The 23,200-nt window shown below is 37.4% G+C and overlaps 1 protein-coding gene across 1 annotated transcript; it reads left to right on the plus strand.

Annotated features, from left to right (window-relative positions):
- Positions 1–16,793: 16,793 nt before the first annotated feature.
- Positions 16,794–22,794, plus strand: LOC114280687 (5'-adenylylsulfate reductase-like 4). Its single transcript, XM_028223057.2, has 4 exons — positions 16,794–17,541; positions 19,910–20,097; positions 20,678–20,802; positions 21,976–22,794. The coding sequence occupies exons 1-4, from the start codon at positions 17,353–17,355 to the stop codon at positions 22,416–22,418; spliced, it is 945 nt and encodes a 314-aa protein (XP_028078858.1). The 5' UTR covers positions 16,794–17,352; the 3' UTR covers positions 22,419–22,794.
- The last annotated feature ends 406 nt before the right edge of the window (positions 22,795–23,200 follow it).

Below are 23,200 nucleotides of genomic sequence, written 5' to 3' on the forward strand. Positions count from 1 at the left end.
CTAACTGAAAGACTGGGGCAACAACAGAACCAATAGCCCCCACCTCCTCCAGTACAACCAGAGCCACCTATGAATGATGATATCATAGCTCTGACACATAAATTTAGTAAGATGAAACCGCCATCCTTCTAGGGAGGCCTCGAACCGCTAAAGGCTGAAGCTTGGGTTCTTGAAACAGAAAAATTATTCGAAGTGTTTCGGTGCTTGGAAGCACATAAAGTGTTGCTAGCTACCTTCACCTTACAATAAGAAGCTAGAAGGTGGTGGATGCTGGTCTGTGACACCAATACTGCTATGGATTGGGCTCAGTTTAAGGGAGCCTTCTTCGAGAAATACTTCTCTCAGTGTGTTAGGGTGGGAAACCAGTTTTTTCCTTGGAGACCACTTTCCCTCCCGCCAGCCGGTTTTCTGGTCGAGAAACTGGTTTCCTTGGTCTTTGGGCCACCTTTTCTAGTCTCCCACCCCACCATTAGTTTTCTTTCAGTCTGTAGACCACCATTTTCCCCTGCCGATCACTTTCTTTTCTGGGAGACCACTTGAAATGGTCGGCAGCTCTCCCCCTGTTTTGGCAGACTATGTAGATGCCAGCTGTGCCAGCTGGAGGGCATAGACTGTATCCTCCATACACGTCTATGGATGGATGGCATCTAAGTTTTAGCTTCTCCAAGAAGCTTGAACCTTGGTTTTTCTATAAGAGAGGCTCTCCCTCTCCATTCCAGAGGTTCTGAAATTTCCCTAAGCCATAAGCATATATCTCTCTCTATATCCCTATATTTGGTGCCTAAAGAGTGTGTTGTTCTTCACTTTTGCACCACAACCCTTAACCATACACCCCCATCATCGAACTGAGGTTCTTGGAGGAAATTCTGGAGGTTAAAAAAGCTGATTCTTGGCTGAGAAATCTGCTGGTTTTGCAGTGCTTCAAGGGTAACCTATTTTCTCTCTTTTAAGCTTTATTTTGATTGCTCTCTTGGTCTCATTTGCATGCTTATTCATGCTTTGCTTTCAACTGGAAATTTTTTTGTATTTAAGTGTTTTTGATGTTTGTTTAAGGCCCATTGGGTGTTGAGGGTCTTCTACCCTCTTGCATGCCTTGTTTGGCCTTGTTTTGTGCCATGGTTTAAGGCCTTTGAGCTAGTCCTTGCTTGACCTTCTAGCCACTGAAATCCAGTAGATTTTCAGTAGTAGGCATGTGGTTTTGAGGCCTCAAATCAGAGGGAGGTGATCCCCTCTCTTCTTGTTTTGTTTGTTTGCATTTTTGGCCTATCAAAGGAGCATGCATCTTCATACTTTCAAGGCTTGGTTCAGGCACTTTTTCATGACTTTTAGGGCCTGCCTTAGCTCTGTCTATGGCTGGTTTGGCCACCTTGTGTTTTCTTTTTGTATGTGTAGTGTATTCCCATTTGTGGCTCATCAAAGTAACATGTCTTTCTAGCATGTACTGGCTCCATTTCAGTAGATTTTTGGCCATCATTTGGCATGTCATGACTATATTTTTAGCTGGTTTGGTAGCCTCTTGCATGCTCCATATGCTTGTAGTGTAAATCATGTTTACTAGCTTTGTACGCATGATGTTTTGGCTCATTATCCTAGCATATTTTGGCTATATTCTAGCATGATTTTGTTCTTATTTTGGGCTGTCCTAGCTCTGTTTTGAGACTTCTTGATCGATTGAGGCTTGCCATGCATCCTTGTAGTATAATAGCCTTAACTAGCTTTGAGTTTTGAGATCTATTGCATGCTTAACTTGAGGTATTTGCATGTTTTGGCATCATTGAGAATGATATTTCAGAGCATGTAGGGCAGTTACACTTCCATATTTTCCGCTCTTTAAGTGTTCTTGAGGGTTGTGCCTTTATGCCCTATTTGTGAACCATTACATGAGCCTCATTTTCGTGCCTTTCAAGCCATCATCTCAACCCATCTTTGCTACTGTTTTGGCCTGTATAGGGTCTATTTAGGGTTGGTTTGGCCATTTGAGCATTGTCTTGCATGCCTCTAGTGTAATACACTTCGCTAGCTTCGATGCTTGAGCTTTTCAACATGCATTACATGGGTTGTTCGCATGATTCTAAGTCATTTTGCATGCCATTTCAGTGCTGGAACATATGCCATTGTACCCCATGTTTCATCTTTTCAATGCTTATGGAGAGTTATGTTTTGAGCCATAAGCTTGGGCCGATATGCATGCATGTTTGTATAGCATTTTGAGTTTCTATCTTAGCATGTATGGCCACTGATTTGGACATGGCTGAGGCCTATCCATTTCGGTTTAAGTCCGTCGAGCATTGTGTATGCCATGTGGTTCATTGCGTTGTGTATGCCACGTCCATTTGCATCCTGTATGCTAGTTATTGTTCACATTGATTGCATGCCTGTGTTGCCTTGCATTGAGTATGTATGCATGTGCATTGAGCATGCCATTAGCCTTGTTAGGTTGTTCATGTTGCATTGCATGTTTTCATGCTTGTCCCTTGCATCTTGTTCACATGCTTGTTTCATTGCATTGTATGTTCACATGCTTGAGCCGCATTGTGTATGCCATGACATGTTATTTGTCGCATTGTGTTTGGAATAGGAGTTAGTCCAAACATGGGAAACGAGGGGCATTTCATACTCGAAGTGATGAAACATGCCTCAATTCTCGGTCGCCGATACTCTTGACTATGCATGATGGAGTTTTAGGCTTTATGTGTTTGTGTGTGCATTCATTTCATATTGAGTTGTACAACTTGGGCTCCTCGGCCATCATGCATTGAGATGCGTGATTGGGACCCGAGGGTCGAGAACCATACTCCCTTGAGCTTACGTAATGATAGGGAGGGTGGTTGTGCATACATGTGTTACAAATACTTTGCTATGCCCATTTTTTGCTCTCTATTGCAGCAAACCAGAAACCAGCAGCAAAAACTGGTCGGCCGACCAGATAAAGTGGCTGGCCGACCACTTTTTTTGGTTTTTAGCATAAAAAGTGGTCGGCAGGTGGTCTCCAATGCCAACAACTAGTCGGCAGCATCCCTACAGGTTCCCATGGTGGAGTTTCAGCCTTCTGGAGCTTTTTGCAGTGTTCTGAGACCAATTGCAAACAGAGGCAAATCGGGGCATCGCGATGGATTTTCGCTCGAGGTGACCGGACACGCATCCTTCGTCATCCAAGGCAGATTGGAAGTAGCCTATTTCATATAGCTTACATGCTTATTCAATTGCTAACTTAGTTAATTTGTTAATTAGTTATAGTTGTGTAATAATTAGCTGTAGCTTGTTATTCATTATGTTGTGTAATAACTAGTTTAATTAGATTAGCTTAGATTAGCTAGTTTGTTCTGTATTCTTCATTCGGACCCTCCATCGAGAGGGCACAACTGTTGTAAATAATTGTGCGTGTGTGTGATGCATGCCTTCCAACCCCCATATCTTTCTCCCTTTTATTTACCAACTTACGATGGTTAGTTTCAGGGCATGTTTCAATTAGCATCCTTATGCTTCACATGTTTGCATTCATTCATCTGTCTTGCGTGCACCGGGCTCGGCGCATCATACTAACTGCATTGTATTTCAATTCCTGTTTGAATACATGTATCAAATTACATTTCACATGACATTTTAGAATAGCCTAGCCTAGCTTAGTTGCATTTTGTATGTGTTGCATTAGGCATTCTTGACATAGCTAGGATCATGAATTGATTTCTAACATAGCTTTTGTTTTGGCTCGGAGTACTCGGTGAGTGTTTGTGCTTTAGCATCCTTGCATATGTGTAAGTGACTGCCATGATAGCATTCTTGCCATGAGGCTAACTGCTTATGTGATATAACTACCTGAATGCCTGTGGGTGAAGGTTGGATTACTTGAATTGGAACAATTCATTGGTTGCGAGTTTTAAGCCCATTTGAGAGAGGCAAATCACCATGTTTTCTAAGCCCACTTGAGGGTGGCAAAATCCACATTTTAGCCTACTTGCGAGTAGTAAACCGCTTTCAAAAACAAACATGAGATGTTTTGTTCCAACTTAGGCGATCCAGTCTATACTTGTATGCTGTGCGCATCACATAGTAATTCTAGGTTAGTAACCGGAATAAGAGCACATGTGTTTTCAAAAACAAGATATCATGTTAGTAAAGGCCGATCTTTGATCGGGCGAGTGGGGGTGCTCATTGCATGACCTTTCCCTCTCGTACCCAAGTTCCCGAGCCGAGGCAACTTTGGTAATGATGGACACGTGGCCTTAGGCATGAGTCAGGGTTTCTTAAATTTCCCAAAAATAAAATATTTAGGTGGCGACTCTGTATCTGGCAAAACAATCCATGTTTGGCACTTCTTTCTAAAAATCAGTTTTTCAAAACGATTTGCCGGATATGGACTCTTTTTTGATTTATCAATCTCGTGTTGCACTTTGCAAGATCAGATTAAGAACCGTGACATTGAGTCCGAACTGCAGCGAGCCAAATGAACGAAATGGGATTTCCCGGGACGTTCGGGCGCATCTACACACACAAATAGAGAGAGAGAGAGAGAGAGAGAGAGAGAGAGAGAGGTTCTATCTGTCAAAATCATTTTTACATATGTTCAAAACCCAACACTTTCTATCTCTCTTCACAAACTTGTTATCTATCAAAATTGTTTTCATACTCTTTTTCTCTCTCGCTATCTGTCAAAATCTATTTTAATTTTTTTGAATTGATCTCTTCAAACACAACATGAGAAAAACAAAAAGAAAAAAATTGAACGAAACTCGTCTCAATTTTTGCAGCAACCGAACAAATCCCAATCATCAAAACCCTAAAACTTGGCCAAAAATATCTAAAATCTTTATTGATCAAAAAGGTTAATACTCGAAACATGTGTAAACCAAATTGAAAATTTTCATTCTTTCTGCAATTTTCACAGCAACGAAATAGATCGTAGTCATCAAAACCCTAAATACTTGCCCAAAATATCTAAAACCCCTACTGATCAACAAGTTCAACACTTGAAACATGAGTAGAGAGACAGAAAGAGATTGGTGAGGAGAGAGATCCCCTTCCATTGTCGTTGTTGCCATTGAAACCCTAACCTCTACCACCATCCTCACCTTCTGTAAGAAATGGTTTGGAACAATTATTTGGCAAAAGTAGATTTTTCTTAAACTTTGGTCTAATTGTTTAGGTGGGACCCATGCGTCAAAATTGGCAGGTCCATGTGGCATCACGTTCTTTGCCACGTAACGATTTACGTCGTATATTTGGATACTCAAAACCATTATCGAGTGAAAGGGAAATCGATGCCAAATTGAGCTCCATGAAAATGATGCTTTAGTGAAGTTTCCATAATGGTTGGAGTTAAGATTTGTCCCACATTGCTTTGGTGGGCAAACTTGGTGTGGGTTTATAAGCCTTGGGTTTACAACTTAGAGAGGGCCCGAAGGGATACCCAAGTTTTATGAAAGGATGATGTTATGGGCAAAGTGGGCTAGACTTATTGAACCCAAAACAAACACACACGGCTGGGCTGGTCTTGGACGCAGGTGTGTGGTATGAGATTGGGTTAGGCTTGTTCGGCCCAATGCTTATCTTTTTAGGCCAAAAAACATTTGAATTTCATTTTTCTAAAATTAAATTCTTATTCTTAGCATTTGGAACTTGAATTTTGATTTGAAATTCAAATTTAATTCCAAATTGACCCCAACATATTAAAATGTTGGCAGTTTGGTCCAACACACCTATCTAGATTTTCTTCCAACCGAACAGGTTTGTTATTCGTTCAAAATTCAACCTGAACAGGTTTTATCTGTTTGAACAAGTTTATACATGTTCAACACTATCCTGAACAGGTTTTTTACCTGTTGAAACCTGTTCTGAAAAGCCACCAGTTCTCCTATAAATTGTCAGTCCCTCATTTGGATTTTGCACTCAATTATTTTTGTTCTTGCTTCTGCTATTGCTCTCTGTATTTTGCTGCATTTATTTTTTGTGAGAAAGTGTATAAACACAAAGTGTATTCGATGTGCGAACAATTTGTAGTGCTGCTACTGTTCGTTGTAGATCATTTCATCCTAGGAGATAGATGTCCATAATCTGTTAGCACCCGAAAGAGGACAAATTTGTGTTAAGGAGACAGTGTAAAACACTGGACTTGATCATCCCTAGAAAATATTTTATTTAAGTATTTTCCTGTTCTAAATTTTGTTTCCTTCCTCCTACTTTATTTCCAATTTCTATTTGGTTTCTATAATTAAATAGATTTTGGAAAACCTTTATTTTAAATTTATTCTTGTTGTGTTTTGTTTTGTTGTTGAGTACACAAATAGAAAATTTAATTAATACAGTGAAGATTGTCCAACACTTTCAGCTCTTTTGCCTGCCACTCCTTCTCCTCCACTTACGGCCTCGTCGTTTGCAAGTAAGTGTATTAACTAAAAGATCAACACATGTAAATCAAATAGTAAGCAGATATAGATGCAAAAAACATTAATCAAATCTTATAAACATAGATCTAAAGAAAATGAATTTAGAGAGAAAGAGAAAAACGTATCGGAGACGGTGTTGGTGGGATTCATGGTAACCTGGTTGTTGGTGGCATCACTGATCAAATATTCTGTATCGGTGAAGGCGACATAGGATGGCGTCGTTGTATTGCTTTGATTGTCGGCAAAGATTTCAACATGGTCATATTGCCAAACTCCGACACATGAGTAGGTCATGTCGAGATCTATTCCGATTGCTGGTTCCTCAATTCCAGAAGCTACTTCGAGGTTCGCCGCCACTAGAATGTTCCATGGATAAAACACTTCAACGTTGTTTCGTGCATGAGCTTAGATGAAGATCAAGGGCTTCTCTACTCCGGTTCTTGTGACAAAACCCTCAAAGTTTGAAGAATCTTCGAGTTGAAATTCCTAGATCCATCAACGCCCAGATTGCTTCACAGCGAGTAAGAGAAAGAGAGAGAGAAAGTAGGTTTGTCAAATAAATTTGTACAGATAAAAATTGTAACAGATAGAAAGAGATATGGTGAACTGGTAGAGAGAGAACGAGAGAATAGAGAGAGAAAGATGAGGAAACGTGAAATAGAAAGGTGATTTTGAACAGAGGCGTGGTTCTAAACAAATAAAAGAGTGCCTGGATTTTTGGATAAAAGAAATATAGGTATTTTGGTCATTTCGTCTAAGAATGTCCTTATGAATGAAATATTTAGCGTGTATGGGTCAAGCGCCCAAAAATAATTTTTTTTTAATCATTTTCATATAATTTTATGTTTTGAGAGGTCATAAATAATTTTTAAAAATTTAAAATTATATTTTTGATATTTATTTTTATCAAACTAATTTCAATTTTTTTATAAAAAAAAACTCTATTTTTTTTTTCTTCTAAAACACAAAACAAATATGGCCATACCTTTTCAATATGGGCTCACAATTTTAAACTAATTAGATTCTACGAGCATGTTTATCCAAATTTTTAAAAAATTGTATGCTCAATTTTATTTATTTATTTATTTTTTATTTTTAGGTGTCAAATTGACATTTATAAACTTGACATATCGGGAAAAAAAAAAAAAAAAAACACTTCACCCATATGTCAAACTTATTGTTTTTTTTCCTTTAACGTAATCTTTTTTTTTTTTGAACTCGTTTATTGGTTCTTACAATTAAATAATTAAAAAAAAGCATTTGACATCTTCTTTTTGGTATGTCAAATTTGGTATTCCATTAGAGCTGCCAAGGCCATTGTATAGTAGGTGTGGGGAAAAATTGTTCTCCAATGGTAAGTTTTGTCGGTTGTTATCTTTAGCAAATGTCAAAACATATGTCAAATTTGGCACAAGCTTTGGCAGCTTCCAAAGGTGCCAAGTCACCAAAACTAACCATTTCCTCTCTCACTCCCTCCCATTTCTTACCATCCTTTCTAGCAAAAACTTCCAAAACAGAAACAAAATTCACCCAAAAATAACTATTCCTAAAAAATAAATTATGAAGGTAAAAATTTCAGAATCAGGCAAAAACTTTCAGGAAATTTCAGCAATATGAATCGATCAAAATTTAGGAATATCAATCAAAATTTCAGGAATTTCAAGCAAATTTTTTTTTGAATTTTAGCAAATTCATATTAAAAATACCTGAAATTTGAAGATTTTTCGGCTTCATCTTCTTTATCTTCGTGTTTGAATTGTCTTCGTTAGGGCTTCGACTTGATCGTCTTCGTCTTCGTGTTTGGACTGTCTTCGTTAGGGTTTCGGGTTTGGATAATTTTCGTTAGGGTTTGGACTATTGGAGAAGATGTTATTATAGAGAGAGAGCGAGAGAGAGAGAGAAGAGGGAGAGAGAGGATCATTTTCGTTAGGGTTTGGATCGTTGGAGAAGAGGATTTAGAACGAAGAGAGAGAGAGAGAGAGAGAGAGAGAGAGAGAGAGAGAGAGAGAGAAGAGGGTTAAAATAGAGGGTTGGAGAAGAAGGTTGGAACAGAGGGTTAGAGAAGGAAATTTGGGGTTTGAATGTTGAAGATCAGCGGTGGTTATGGAGGTGGTTCTATTGGTTATGGAATCAGTGATAAGGAATCGATGAGTTAGAGAGAGAGAGAGAGAGAGAGAGAGAGAGAGAGATATAAAGAGAGAGAAAGAGAGACGACTAGTTTTGGGCTCTGAAGGTGATCAAAATGAAGATTGAGAAAGAGTAAAAATGATAAAAAACAATCTAAAGATTCCAGTGCATCAATCTAAGTCGTTGGATTATGAAAACATCCAATGGTAGAAAAAGTCTTGGAATGTGGACATTTATCCAGTGGCTCTTTTTCTTTTTTTCTTTTTTTTTGTTTAATTTTGTAGTGGTATGTTAATGGTGGGGTAAATTATATTTATGTATATTTTTTTCAAATTTTTCATATTTATCTAGTCGGGTAGAATGCAAATATAATTTTTTTTATAATTTTTTTTAAAAGGTCATAAATGATAAAAAAATAAACATAGAAAAATTACTCAAAAACCTATATCCATATATCACCGACAAAATTAAATGAAAAGTTGGTTGAGATTTGCTAATATAGCTTTACACCATTGGAGCTCAATTGCTATAATTTGATAATTTACTATTGTAGCATGTTAAATTATAGCTTTAGCAATGCTATTTTGGCAAGTACTATTGGAGATGCTAAGACATACCAAATATTGACACATCACTTTTGAAAATTTGGGTAGAACTAGGGGTGTAATTTTGGCCCGTGGCCCGCTGGCGGCCCGAGATGGGCCTGACCCGTTAAGGTCCGTTTAGGCCCGAGCCCGAGGCCTTGGGCCATCGTTTTGTAGCCCATCCCGACCCATTGGCCCGCTCAAGGCCAACCCAAAAGCCCAGCCCCCGGCCCACCCGATGCCCAGTGTTATTCTTAATGCAAAATAATAAAATTTTGGTGAAAAAAATAAAAAAAAATTGTTTAGGCCCGTCCAAAGCTTGAGCCTAGGGGCCCCGCCCGAGGCCCGGTCCAAAGCCCGAATACCCCTAGGCCTGGGCTTGGGCCTGGGCCTAGTTTTCTGGTCCGTGGATCGACCTGGCCGGGCCCAGCCCGATTTTTTGGCGGGAGCTCGCAAGGCCCGACATGGGCTCGGCCCGGTCTGGGCCAAAATTACACCCCTAGGTAGAACACAATTAAATATCAAATTTTGTTGTCAAAATGCTACTTCAAATTTGATAATTCAAATGGCGATGCTCTAAGACGTGTTTATAGACTCTTTTAATATGTGAGAAATATTTTTTTTTTTTTTCATATAGGTAAGGACGGTAAAAAAGTTGGGAAAATTGAAAATCTAAAATAACCTAAAATAATAATAATAATAATAAAAGGTTGAGAATCTCAAATGAATACAAAAGTATCGTAAGATTTTTTTCCTGCTAATACACTTCTCTCTTCCTTTCATTTTCTCTCTCTTTATCATTCTCCTACAATCTATAATTGCTAGCTATGCATTCCTCATCCTTTCCAACTACTGCAGATTCCACCATTGTCCTACCTAGCCTATCCCATGTTGAATATAGAAATCAAAATATTATGTTTGAATATGGAAATTAGAATTGGAATTAGAATATGCATTATTTTGATGATCTTACCATGTGTGTATTGTTTCCTATATTGTATCATGAATATATTATATATACATGGCCTCTACCTCATTGATTGGTAAGTCAAATAATTCTTGTAATTCTTTTTGGTATCAAAGCCTCCCTAGTTGTCTCTTTCTCAACCATAGATCACCACTATTTTTTCTTCTCTCTAGCCTCCGATAGCCCTTTTCAACTCATTTTCTCCTTCTAACAGCCTCTGCCAAGCCTCAACCCAGCCTTTGTAGCCCCTTTCATTCCTTGTCTTCACCTTGGTAGGCCTTCTTTATCCCTGTCGAGGCTTTAGTTGTTGCTGACCAAACTTGGTTATAGTCTTGCGTGCTTCGGCTGCCTCTTTAGGTGGTCCGTGGTTGTTTTTTTCCCCTCATTCTTGGGGTGATTGGACTGATGTATTAAGCCACTTTGTCTGTCCTTTTATTCTTTTGGGCTACCGGGTTTATTCGGTAGCATCTATTTAGATAAGCCATTGAGTTTTTTTTCTGGCTTCTTATTTTTTTTTTAGATTGTATTGCTATCTTTGTGTGTTTTTCCATCATAGGCATTTGGTTCAGCCGAATCCTTCTTCTTTATCTCCAGTTTCATCTAATCATATGGCTCTTGATGTAAAGTCTAGTTCTCGAGGTTCTACTGGTCCAGTTACTTGTCATTATTGTGGCGTTTCTGGTTATGTTAAGGCCCGTTACTTCAAAATTCATCCTGAGTTGAGGCAACGTTCCTCTCTCCCTCGTGGTACTAGCACTCCTCACATTGCGTCTCTAGTGGATTCCTCTACTCCTGCTCCTTGGTCTCTTCATCTCCCTAATTTACAGGAGTTACAGACTTAGATTGGCCAGCTTTAGGCTCAGCTTGGATCTTTTACTGCCAATTCTCCTGGCCCATCATCTACCACTACTGTCACCCTTGCAACATGTACTTCTACTGCTTTTCATGTTTGGTCTGCTAGTCCCTCATGGGGTCGGGATTCTGGGGCTAATGATCATATGACGGGTGAGTTTTCATTTCTTTCTTTGTCAGTCCCTACTAATGTTGCCAAATCTGTGTTGTTGATGGTTCGACATCCTCTGTTCGTCACAATGGTGTAGTGTATTTATCCCTTACCATTACCTTATCATATGTTTTACATGTTCCAAATTGTACATAGAATCTCTTATCTATTAGTCGTCTTGCCAAACAATTTAATTGTGCTGTCATCTTTTTACCCTCATCTTGGCTTTTACATAATTTGTGTTTGAAGAGGATTTTTAGCAAGGGCTATAAGCTTGATGGGTTATACTACTTTGGAGATCCATCGAACGAGCGTTCCTCTTCTTCCTTAGTTAGTTTTCAAGCCTTTGTTTTGTCTATTTCTATGTCTTGTGTTTTTAATATTCAAACTTTAGAATTATGGCATGCTCGTATAGGTCATGTTAATTTTTAGTATTTATGTCAACTTTTTTCTTCATTTAATCAAGCTTGCAAAGATTCTAAGTTTTATTGTGTGGTTTGTGAGTTGTCAAAGCATACCCATACTAGCTATATCTCTCATATGACTTGTATCTTCTTAGGGTACTCTTCTATGTCTAAAGGGTATAGGTGTTATGACCCTGTGTCTCATCACTTTCACCACATTTTGGATGTTACGTTTTGTGAAGATCTTTCTTTCTTTGGTACTAACCCTTCTTTCCAGGCTTCTCCTCCTGTTACTTCTGAAAAATCTTAAAAATCTCTCAAATATTGATTTGTGATTATGTTTCAATTTTAAATAATGAATGACAATCTTAATCAAACAATCAAAGACAAATTAACACAACGATTTAACGTGGAAAAACCACAATTAGAGTGGTTCCAATTGTGATAAAAAAAAAAAACCACGGGCCGAAGCTACAAAACAATTCACTAAGAAGACAAAAAAGAATTACATAAGTGTACTCTCAATTACCTAGCGAAACCACACCCGAATTGAATTGGCCCCATTGTGCCTCTTCCAACACCGTCTTCACCTCGGAATTGTCTTGTATAACATTAAATCCACAACGCTGATGTCGAATCTACGACGATGAGCTACTCCAGAATCCACCAAACCTTCAAGCCCAAGTTCTACGGAATCCATCGAAGAACAATTCTCTATTTTGTGAATAAACAAAAATAAACAAACCCTTGATAATGTTGATATGAAGTTCACAAATCCATTGATCACTCTTAAATCATCAAGGAAACACTCAGAAAGTACCCTCCGATATAAAACACTTTGTATCTTGTTCCTCTCTGAAAATCTAGATGGCTCAAAACCTAGAAATAGCGAACAACGCACTTTATAGAAACAAGGTCGCGCAGACTACTCGAGCGCACATTTTACTGCTCGAGTGGTGTGATTAAAGGCGATGAGAAACATATAGGCTCACCGCTCAAGTGTAACTTTCACCGCTCGAGTGGTAAAAATTTCTTCCCAGAAGTTCATGAGCTCTACAAAAATACTAGATAATCTGTTTCTTCACTCGAGTGCACAAATGACCGCTCGAGCGGTTAAATAATTTCGACTACAGCTCGATCCCTGACATAGTTAGCAAAGTGGCAAACATGAGCAGATTGAGATCACAAACTCCTTTGCAAGGCACAATTTGGGTTGGATTTACATCTAGATACTCACAGCCTCACTGAAATTAAAGGTCAAATAAAATTACAACTGAAAGGAGTTTTGTATAACGGGATTGCCAATTACAAAAACCTAACAACTTCCTCTATTCGTCCAATGACCATTTTGGACAAGGTTGAGAATGAGGTTGTCCCCCTTCCTCATTCTCAACCTTCGTATCCTTCTCCATTGCAAGTATACTCCCATCACTCACGCACTCAGCCCCCCTGCCGCCTCTCCGATCTCTAGGTCAGGGAACTCTTCTCCTTTAGCTTCTTCTCCACCTCCTTATCGTAACCCACGTCGGGATCAACATCCTCCAAATCGTTCGAGTTATTTGAGTAGTACTTATCATCCTATTCCTTAATATCTTTCTTATGACAGTGTTTTCCCTTCTTACCGTTCTTTTCGTAGCAAGCTTGAGTCGGAGTCCATTTCTCGTTCTGTATCTAAGGCCGTTCAGAATCCCAAATAGGTAGCGGCTATGCAGATTGAGATGGCGACCTTAGAACAGAACCACACTTGGGATCTCGTATCTTTACCTCCTAGGAAAAGCACAGTTGGTTGCACATGGGTGTTCACTATAAAGTACCTCGCTGATGGCTTAGTTGACTCTTGCAAAGCCCGCTTGGTGGCCAAAGGTTTTACACAGATTCCTGGCAAGGATTTTGGTGCCACTTTTACCCCTGTTGCCAAGCTTAGTTCTGTACGTTTCCTTATCTCCATTGCAGCATCTCATTCTTGGCCTTTTCATCAGCTTGATGTCAAGAATACATTTCTCCATGGAGATCTTCTTGAGACGATTTATATGGCTCATCCACCCGATTTTTAGGCTGAAGGGGAGTATTTGGGAAAAGTGTGCCAGTTACGCAAATCCTTGTATGGTTAGAAACAATCTCCATAAGCATAGTTTGGTCACTTCAGTTCTATTATTATATCTATGGGCTTTGTTCAGTGCCACTACAATCACACTTATTTTATTCACTGGAATTCTGCAGGTCAGTGTATAGTCTTGTTAGTTTATATGGATGTTATTATTCTCATAGGTGATGACTCTGTCGGCATTGGTTAAGTAAAGAAGGACTTGGGCCAAACTTTTGATATTAAGAATCTGGGATGTCTTAAATATTTTCTGGGAATTAAGGTGGCTTGCTCAAGTGAGGGGATCTCTTTATCTCAAAGAAAGTACACCCTTAACTTACTTTAGGATACTAGTATGTTAGGGTGTAAACCTGTTTCTACTCTTATGGATCCTAATGTTAAACTTACATCATAGTCTGGTGAGTTGCTGGATGACCTAGACATGTATCAACATCTTGTTGAACGCCTAATTTATTTGACCAACACTAGACCTGATTTGACATTTGCAGATAGTGTTGTGAGTCAGTTCATGCATGCACCTCGTAAAGAGCACCTTGACGCAGGTTATCATATTTTGAGGTATTTAAAAACTTTTTCTGGCTTGAGATTGTTCTTTACCGCTGGTCTCTAATCTGGGCTCTCTTGTTTCACCGATGCAGACTATATAGGATCTATGATTGATCGTCGTTCCACTTCTAGTTTATGTGCTTTCTATGGTAATCATCTTATCTCATGGAAAAGTAAGAAGCAGGCAGTGGTTTCTAGGTATTTTGCAGAGGCTAAGTATCGGGCTATGGCACATAGTACATGTAAGATTCTTTGGATTTGCTCTATTATGGCAAAGTTGAGTTTTGAGGAGACTGTTCCTTCCTCTTTATTTATCCTCTAATTCTGTACTTCATGAGCATACCAAGCATATCGAGGTTGACATACATTTCATTTGAGAAAAGATTTGGACTAGCATTTTGCTTTCATCCTTTGTCTCTTCTTCTCAGCAGTTGACAGATATGTTCACAAAAATTGTGGACCAACTTTGCTGCATGCCAGCTTGAGGGGGAGTGTTGAATATAGAAATCAAAATACTATGTTCGAATATGGAAATTAGAATATGAATTATTTTGATTATAGGAATCTTACCTTGTGTATATTGTTTCCTAAATTGTATCATAAATATATTATATATACATAGCTCCTACCTCATTGATTAGTAAGTCAAATAATTCTTTTCATTCTTTTTCTCCCACCCTTCTCGACTCTTTTTGCACAACCACATTTACTTTCTTTACATTATGTCACCTTAGCTCTCTCTTTCTCTCTACCACCACCACAACATCTCAACTTTTCCCACACCACCGCTACATTGTTAGCTTCGCCCATGAACCCTTAAATCTATCATTGTGATTTTACTCTCTCTTTCTATCTCTCTCTTTCTCCCTCTCTCTTTGCAATCTCTGCTGCGATGTCCTTTACAATGGCGAAAGAGGAAATATGTATGGTAGGAGAGGGCTTAGATATGTAAAAAGGGTTAAGACGGTGTTGGTAGTGGGAAAAATGGCTGGGTTGTATAGAGAAGGTTGTTGAGAGGCGAAATTAATAAGACAGAGATTAAGAAGAGTAGGGGTGAGTCTGGCAATGGTCGCAAATAGTGGAAAGGGGTGTGTACGGGGTCAAAAGTTAAAAAAGAATGACAAAGGGATGTCCAATGATTATAGATGGTTGAGAAGAGAAGATGGAGAAGAAGAAAACCAACTAGGCCCAACTTAATTGGTCACCATGCCTTCTTTAAGGCTTAATTCATATGGAGGTCATGCCTTCCTCAGGGCTATAGGAGTGCAAGCATTTAGTTGTTTTGCCAAGAGTGGAGAGATTTTATTCCATTGGTGCTAATTTAATAACTAACATTTGTGGATTAAAAAAAAAAATGAAAGAAAGAGAAAGCAGTGTTAGGGGTAAATTGTAATTGTTGACATACTTTTGTAATTATTTTTCAATTTCGTATGTATATTACCATTTAGCTTGTTTGGTTTGAGTTTTCTGAATCCACATTTCAGAAAATTGAAACTTTTTGTTTTCCGTATTTTTTTTGTTTTAACTCAATTTCTTTAATATTTTAAACAATTTTTTCGATTTTTATATACACCTACATAAATACACTTAAAAAGTATAATATTTGTAAAAAAAAATCTTAAAAAAATTCACTAAATACTAAAAATATAAAAAAAATACAAAATTTAGTACATTTTGCATATTCTTGTGTATTTATTATTATTTAAAATATTTTTTTACAAATATTTATTTTTTAGATATATCTAAATAAGGTGCATTTAAAAAAAATTATTTAAAATTTTAAAAATATTCACTAAAAATAAATAAAAAATAAAAAAATCAATTTTCATAAAATTGAAATCAAATACAGTAATTATTTTTTCAACAATGCTAGAGGGCCACAATTTTTGTAGCCACAATTAGGGGTGCAACTCGGGCGGGCTCAACCCGAGCAACCCGAGCCCAGCCCGAGTTTTTTTAGGACTTGGGCAACTATATCTTGTAATCTGGACGGGCTTGGGCAGATTTTTGATGCCCGAATTGCAATTCGGGCCGGGCTTGGGCAGAACCAATGGCCAACCCGAGCAACCCGAACCCGAATTCAATTTAATATATTATATAAATTATATAATATATAATATATTATATATATAATTTAATAAATTATGTAATATATATAAATTAAGTAAAAGAGTTAGTCTTAATTTTTATTTTTTATTTTTTTTTGGTTAGTTTTCTACCATTAGATTAGCATCTTTTATGTCTACCCTTAGATCTACCTACAGGTTTCTGAACTCGGGCAATTCGGGCAATTCGGGCAACCCGAGTTCAAAATACAAAGCTTGGGCCGGGCTTGGGCAACAATGTTCGGGTTCATGGTCGGGCTTGGGCGGGCTTGGGCAGTGCCAAATACAATTCGGGTCGGGCTTGGGCAGACCCCCAACCCGACCGAACCCGCCCGAGTTGCACCCCTAGCCACAATGGCTCAAAACTGTCAAAACGACGTCATTTTGGCATATTTTGCACCCAAAACGACGTTGTTTTGACAGTTTTAAGCCATTGTGGCCACAAAAATTGTAACCTTCAAACATTTTTCTTATTTTTTTATTCTTTACTTTTGTGTAAATTATTTTGGTTGTGCTAAAGAAAAGAAAAAGAGAAGAAAATAAAAAATGGACCAATAGCGAGTGAGCTACAAAAAGCATGAGGTGGACCTCGAGGTTACTGGATTAGAAAAAGTGATGAAGGTATCAATCAACATACAGCAGAGAGAGTGACCTATTGCGGGACCAAAAGCTACCGTGCGCACCCTCGTTGTCATCACCCACCCTTCCCTCTTCTCCTTCCGTGAAACCTCCGAACCAGAGATACACACACATATATACATATATAAATTTATATATATATATATATATACGCGTAAATTCAACGACGATATTTAGCCCTAACCAACCAACCTTTCTGTGAACACTTTGGGGGGTTTGGTAATTCAACAAATCGATCCTCAATTCAAACCCTTAAATCGAAATTGACCCCTTAATCGTCACGACGATTGTGATGATGATGGTACGTTCAATCCTCCTCTTTAACCGTCAACGATTCGACCCTCTTAGCTAAAATGCGCTGGGTTCGATCCTCGCCCCCATCCTGCTCTCTCTCGCTCTCTCTCTCTCCTCCCAGCCACCTACTTGTTGTTGATTTGATTTAGGGTTTTCTCCACCCAATCGGTGTATCATCACTGTTAATCATTGTCTAATGGCGGTTAGGGTTTGGGAGGCAGGGTTCGTTCTATTGGTTGTGTTCGGGAGGCTAACGTGCGCCGAACTCGTTAGGGTTTGTCCTGTGAACTCGGTTTCGGACTCGGTGTTGGGGTTTCGAGATTCGAGCTGTCCGAGTAATGGGGATGAATCTATCGAATCTGTTGGTGTTGTTTGTGTTACGGAGGTGTGTAATTCTTTCAAAGCCTGATTTTTTATTTTTAAATCTATGTTTAGATTTGGGTGTTTCATTGACTTACATTTTTTAATCTATTTGTCTGTCTGTTTATTGACACATGGGTATGTACAAAGATTGATTTTTTGGTTCGATAATATAGTTGGCTACTACTTTAAGGGCATTTGAAATTCAATGCACTAGTTTATTATCTAGGATTGGGCGTACCCAATTTGTAGGAGAAGAGAAAAATGCTGTTAGGAGTGTGTGTTGGTTTCATGTATGGGATGATCATTTTGTAATACACCTGACTTCCAATTTAGACGAGTTGCCATTGTCAGTTTAGAAATTTGTCATTTTGTATACTACTTTTGGAGGTAGATGGAAATTAAAATTATTCAATACTTGAGCTTTTGTAAGTAAGCTCTCTTGGAATCCCAAACTACTTGAATTTGGCTACTCAAATAATTTTTCTTTGTTTTTGCTCCATCGTAAGGGTTGTCTTGTTTAATGAAAACTTGTTTTTTTAGTGACTAGAATTTGGAATGAATGATGTATCTGGTAAGTTCATGATTTCAGCAATATTTTGCAAGATAGTCTTTTGAGGATACTAAATCAAGTTGAAGTTTGATTTGTGTAGATCTAAAATCAGTCTTGAGTTATATATATATATATATTATATGATTGAATGCCTACTCTTCCTGCTTGAGAAACTCCAAAATTCCTATAACATAAGACCTTATGTTCAGATTCTTAAGCTAATCTATTGCCAAACCTTGAGCTAGGATGTCCATATCAATATAAGTGGTGGTGGTAACGAACTGGACATTTGAAGTGAAACTCCTGTTCAGGAATCAGGATGTCACTCTATATGGGGAAATATGGTAAAGGTAGATTGACATTGCTTTGTCTTAGCATGAGTTGTCTTATCATCAAAGGTTAAAAAAAAAAAAAAGGAAAAAAAAAAAGGAAGAGATAGGAGCAGTGAGTTCTTTAAACCTGGAAATATTAAGAAGTGAAAATGGCCTCAGCTATAGGTATAAAACCTTATTGTTAATTTTGCAGAAACTGTGATGAGCCCATCAATAGTATAAAGTCTTAGAATCTAGTTTATTGAATTGGGATTTTAGTCTTCTTGGGATATTTCCAAACTAGAAAGTTCTTATTTCTAAACAATTGCACTTTATTTGTATAATAAGTTTACTGAACTCTTTTGACTTTAGGAGATATATATATCCCAACATGGTACCTAGATTTGATTGGTGACGTGCTTGTAACTTTCAAATGATTTTATAGCAACCTGTTTGCCCAAATTTCACTAACTTAACATCTACTATTGCTTAACTGGGCTTGTACCTTATGTATGGTGAACCTACAATCAGAAACAACTATTAGTTTCATATTGATGCTTTGAAGTTTGACCACAAAATATTGGCTGCCTTCACTAACCAAATTCGGAAACCACAATAATGCACATTGGGCATTGTATTCCTTTATAATAATAATTTAAAAAAAAAAGAAAAAAAAGAAGAAGAAGATGTAACATTTTGTTCTTAAAGAAGAAAATAAACTCGAGCTGTTTTAGGCTACATTTTCAAGGTTGGACTTGATCAGGCAATTGGATCAAAATCATTGTTTGGTTAGCCTTTTGAATTAAAGGCCTTAAGGTCTGATATTGGCAACATCTAAGTTTTTGACATGTAGTTTGAAGTGTTCATTTTTTCTTTAATCTTAGAATATTTGTAATTTCTTTTCGTAAGGGGACTGGAGCATGCTACCATGACACAAAATATCTTCTTTCTAGATGCGATTCAAAACTATCAAATCAAAAGCTTAGTGTGCAATTTGAATGAAATAGGTTTTTCAAATTCAAATTAGTTTTACATGAGTTTCAAACTTGAATTCGGATTATTATTGGTATTTAATTATTCACATTATTGTTTGGTGCTAAAAACTGTTAGGCGAGCCAATAGTTGGATCTTTCGACTCTTTAATCACCTTCATGGTTAGTCTTTAGACAAGGGCTAATTGTTACACTTGTATATGCTTGTTGTTGAGGGATTTGTGTATTTTGTTTTGAGTCCAGCCAATAAGTTGGCTTACATAGTGGAGAAACTTGTTGCGCTCTGTCTTACTAGCTACAATGTGACAATATATATCCATGAATATTTTTCCCCTTCATAATTCTTGAGTTGATTGGCATACATGTATATATTATTTATTATCCTTTTAATTCATCTTAATAGGTGTTGTCAGGTTAACATTTTTAACGTATAATTTAGAAGGAAAGCTGAATCAAACTATAAAGGTGTTTTTTTGTTTTTTAATGTTTTTATTTTATAGTATGATACTGATGGTGTTTACATGTCTTTTTGTGAAGGGAGACGAGGCCTCATTGCAGAGGGCACTTAATTTGGGCCACAAGAATAGTCATGGTTATGTTGCTGTGCTCTTCTATGCTTCTTGGTGTCCTTTTTCTGCCACTTTTAGACCAACTTTCTCTATTTTGTCGTCCTTCCATCCCTCCATCCCTCATTTTGCAATTGAAGAATCAGTCATCAGGCCAAGGTTTGTGAACGTTATCCTTATTTGTGGATTATTATTGTTATTGTTTTTGTTGTTGTTGTTATTATTATTATTATTATTATTATTATTATTATTATTATTATTATTAGGGTAAATTACACTTACCTCCGTTGGGGTTTGAAGAAAATGCAATTAGCCCCACACTTTCAACATAATTATTCTGACTTTCCTCAAGGTTTTAACTCACATAACACTTAAGCGCTTTTATCAGTAATTCGTAGTCGTATTATTGAAAAAACAATCTTATCATCTCTTTCGTACTAACCTGTATATTTATCTTTGATTATTTCATTGTCTACCTACCATTGGCATTAGTTTTGGTCGCTTTAATCATACTAAAAGGGAGGATGGTGTAATTATGTCAAAAGTGCGGGGTGCATTGTATTTTCTTTAAAACTCAAGGGAGGTGAGTGTAACAATAATTTTTTGTATGTTGTGTAATTATGTCAAAAATGATGTCCAAAACTCAAGGGAGGTTAGTGTAATTATGTCAAAAATGATCTTATTAGTTTTTGTATTGAAACTTGACATGTGGAATTAACAATAATTTAATATTCATCAGCATACTCTCAAAATATGGAGTTCATGGGTTTCCAACTCTTTTCCTTCTAAATTCTACCATGCGTGTGCGTTATCATGGATCCCGGACGCTTGGTTCTCTTGCTGCTTTCTACAATGATGTTACAGGTAAGGCCCATCTCCTGAAATTTCTCTGCTCTGTGCTTCTGTTTGTTTTGAATATTCTTACAAGCTGCTTTTTATTTTTATTTTTTTTATAGTGTTTTATTCTATTGATTAATAATAAGAACTTTAAAGGAAAAAATACTTACACAGTGTTTGGTTGGAGGATTTGAGGAGGGATTTGGAAAGGGAAAAGGAAAAGTTAGGTGAAATGTGAACAAAATATACTTACATTTCACATAGTTTCACACACCTTTTCCCTTTCCCTTTCCAAATCCCTCCCCAAATCCCCCAATCAAACACAGCATTAATGTCTTGCATTCTTCTCTAAAGATGTCAAACTTTTTAAATGTTTTATTTATTTACTCTCTCTGTCCCAAAATATTAATCCCTTATTTCATTTTTCATTGTTCCAAAATATTAGTCTCTTTTCAAAATCAAGGACTAAAATAATATAAATTTCCTATTTTGCCCTTCTTTTAAATTCGGGCAAATTACATATACACCCCTCCAGGTTTGACAAAATTACAGATACCCCCCTGAAGTTTGAGAAATTACGAATTCCCCCCTGAATGCTATATTTGCATAAGAAATTAGGGGGTAATTTGTTATGAAATATAAACCTCAGGGGGTAAATTGTTATGAAAATACAAACCTCAGGGGGCGGGATGTAATTTCCGAAACCTCAGGGGGGTATCTGTAATTTAACCAAACTTGGAGGGGTGTATATGTAATTTGCCCTTTAAATTCATTAACAACACAAAAAGTACAATTATAAAAATTGATATTTTCAAAAAAATGTATTATCAAAGGGTGATTTTGAAAAATTAATATTTTTATAGTGCAATAATTGTACTACTAAAAAAAGTTTGATTCTCCAAAAGGGACTATTATTTTGGAATGGAGGGAGTATTATGTTATCTGATACATTTGTGGACTTGATTTACCTCACTCTCTCTGCACGTGTTATCTTTCCTTGTTCTGAACTTCTGATGTTTTGCCTATGATACTGGCGCTTGTTCTAGTCCTCCTTGCACATGAAAAAAAAAAAAATTGAAAATTGTTTCTGCATGTGTGTGTGAGAGAGAGAGAGAGAGAGAGAGAGAAAGGGGGGGGGGGGAGAGAGTTTACTGAAGAAATTCTCAAGGGACATTTAATGAAAATAATTCACTGCTGCAGGCCTTAAGACTGCATCACTGGATGGAACCTCCCTTGAAAGAATTGGACGCTCGTCAGATAATGAGGATCATAATAACATTGAGCCAGAAAGCTGCCCGTTCACATGGGCTAGGTCTCCGGAGAATTTGCTTCGGCAGGAGACCTATTTGGCCTTGGCCATCGCATTTGTGCTCTTGAGGTTGCTCTACTTTATTTTCCCGACTCTCTCTAAATTTTTTCAACTGGTTTGGGGACGATACATCCTAAACGTAAGGTTGAGGACCTTGTTGGAGCATCCTCTTGCTTATCTGAATCGAGCAATACAGTTATTCAATTCCCTAAAAGAGCCCTGCAAGAGAAGTAATTTACAGGAAGGAGCAAGCAATGCAAAGGCGTGGGCTACAAAGTCCTTGGCCTCGGTTTCATTTAGGGATGCAAGCAGCAGCCGTGGATTATGTCAGTAAGTTGATCTTGCTTAAGTTGTGTTTGGATCATAGATTTGGATATAGTTTAGAACGGAGAAGAAATAGGTGAGGGAAATGGAGAAAAAAATGAGGTTATATGTCCTTCACCTTTCCCTTACCCTTTCCAAACATGGCTTTACTGTTTCCCAGCAATGTTAACTTTTTAGATTCTTCCTTGCTGTAACATCTTTCATGCTAGGCAGGAAGTTTGTATTCTAGAATTACTTTGACAATTTGATTAGGTTTTCATTTGGGTTTCAATTTTTAACCTTGTTTTGCTGTTGCAGCAAATACTACTTCATTTATATGTAACCTATAATTGAAATTGTTCTCACCATCCCCCAAAAAATAAGAAATGGGTTTAACTTTGTGAATAGCTTATAATCTTGTCTTGACTTTTGACAATTTGGATTCATGTCATGAGTGATAGTTCTCAATCTCTACTTAGCTTTGAATGGCATTAGGATTTCTTGATAACTGTTTATATTTAACATGTTAAAGGGCATTTTCGAAAACTGCATGAATCTTTGGCTTTTAGAAATTTGCAAGCATAGTAAGCTTCTCTCTCTCTCTCTCTCTCTCTCTCTCTCTCTCTCTCACATACACACGTGCGTGCGCGCGCACATTCATAGCCCTAGGCAAATTGAAGCAAGAATTAGGTAGTGTTTGATTTGTTGGAATGAAATGGTCATTTTTTTTATAAAAAAAAAATGTGAGTAGAGATTTAGTTCATTTTAGTGAATCAAACACTGCATTTGTTTTATAATTGATTTGTAGGCAGA

This window comes from Camellia sinensis, chromosome 6 (genome assembly GCF_055761805.1).
Source record: "Camellia sinensis isolate YWXY chromosome 6, ASM5576180v1, whole genome shotgun sequence".
Lineage (NCBI taxonomy): Eukaryota > Viridiplantae > Streptophyta > Magnoliopsida > Ericales > Theaceae > Camellia > Camellia sinensis.

Excerpts from the sequence above, each read along its gene's own strand:
- LOC114280687 (XM_028223057.2), top strand. The coding sequence starts at position 17,353 with ATGGCGGTTAGGGTTTGGGAGGCAGGGTTCGTTCTATTGGTTGTGTTC. Across the intron at positions 17,542-19,909 it reads GTGTTGTTTGTGTTACGGAG|GGAGACGAGGCCTCATTGCA; the intron begins GTGTGTAATTCT and ends CTTTTTGTGAAG. Across the intron at positions 20,098-20,677 it reads GAATCAGTCATCAGGCCAAG|CATACTCTCAAAATATGGAG; the intron begins GTTTGTGAACGT and ends AATATTCATCAG.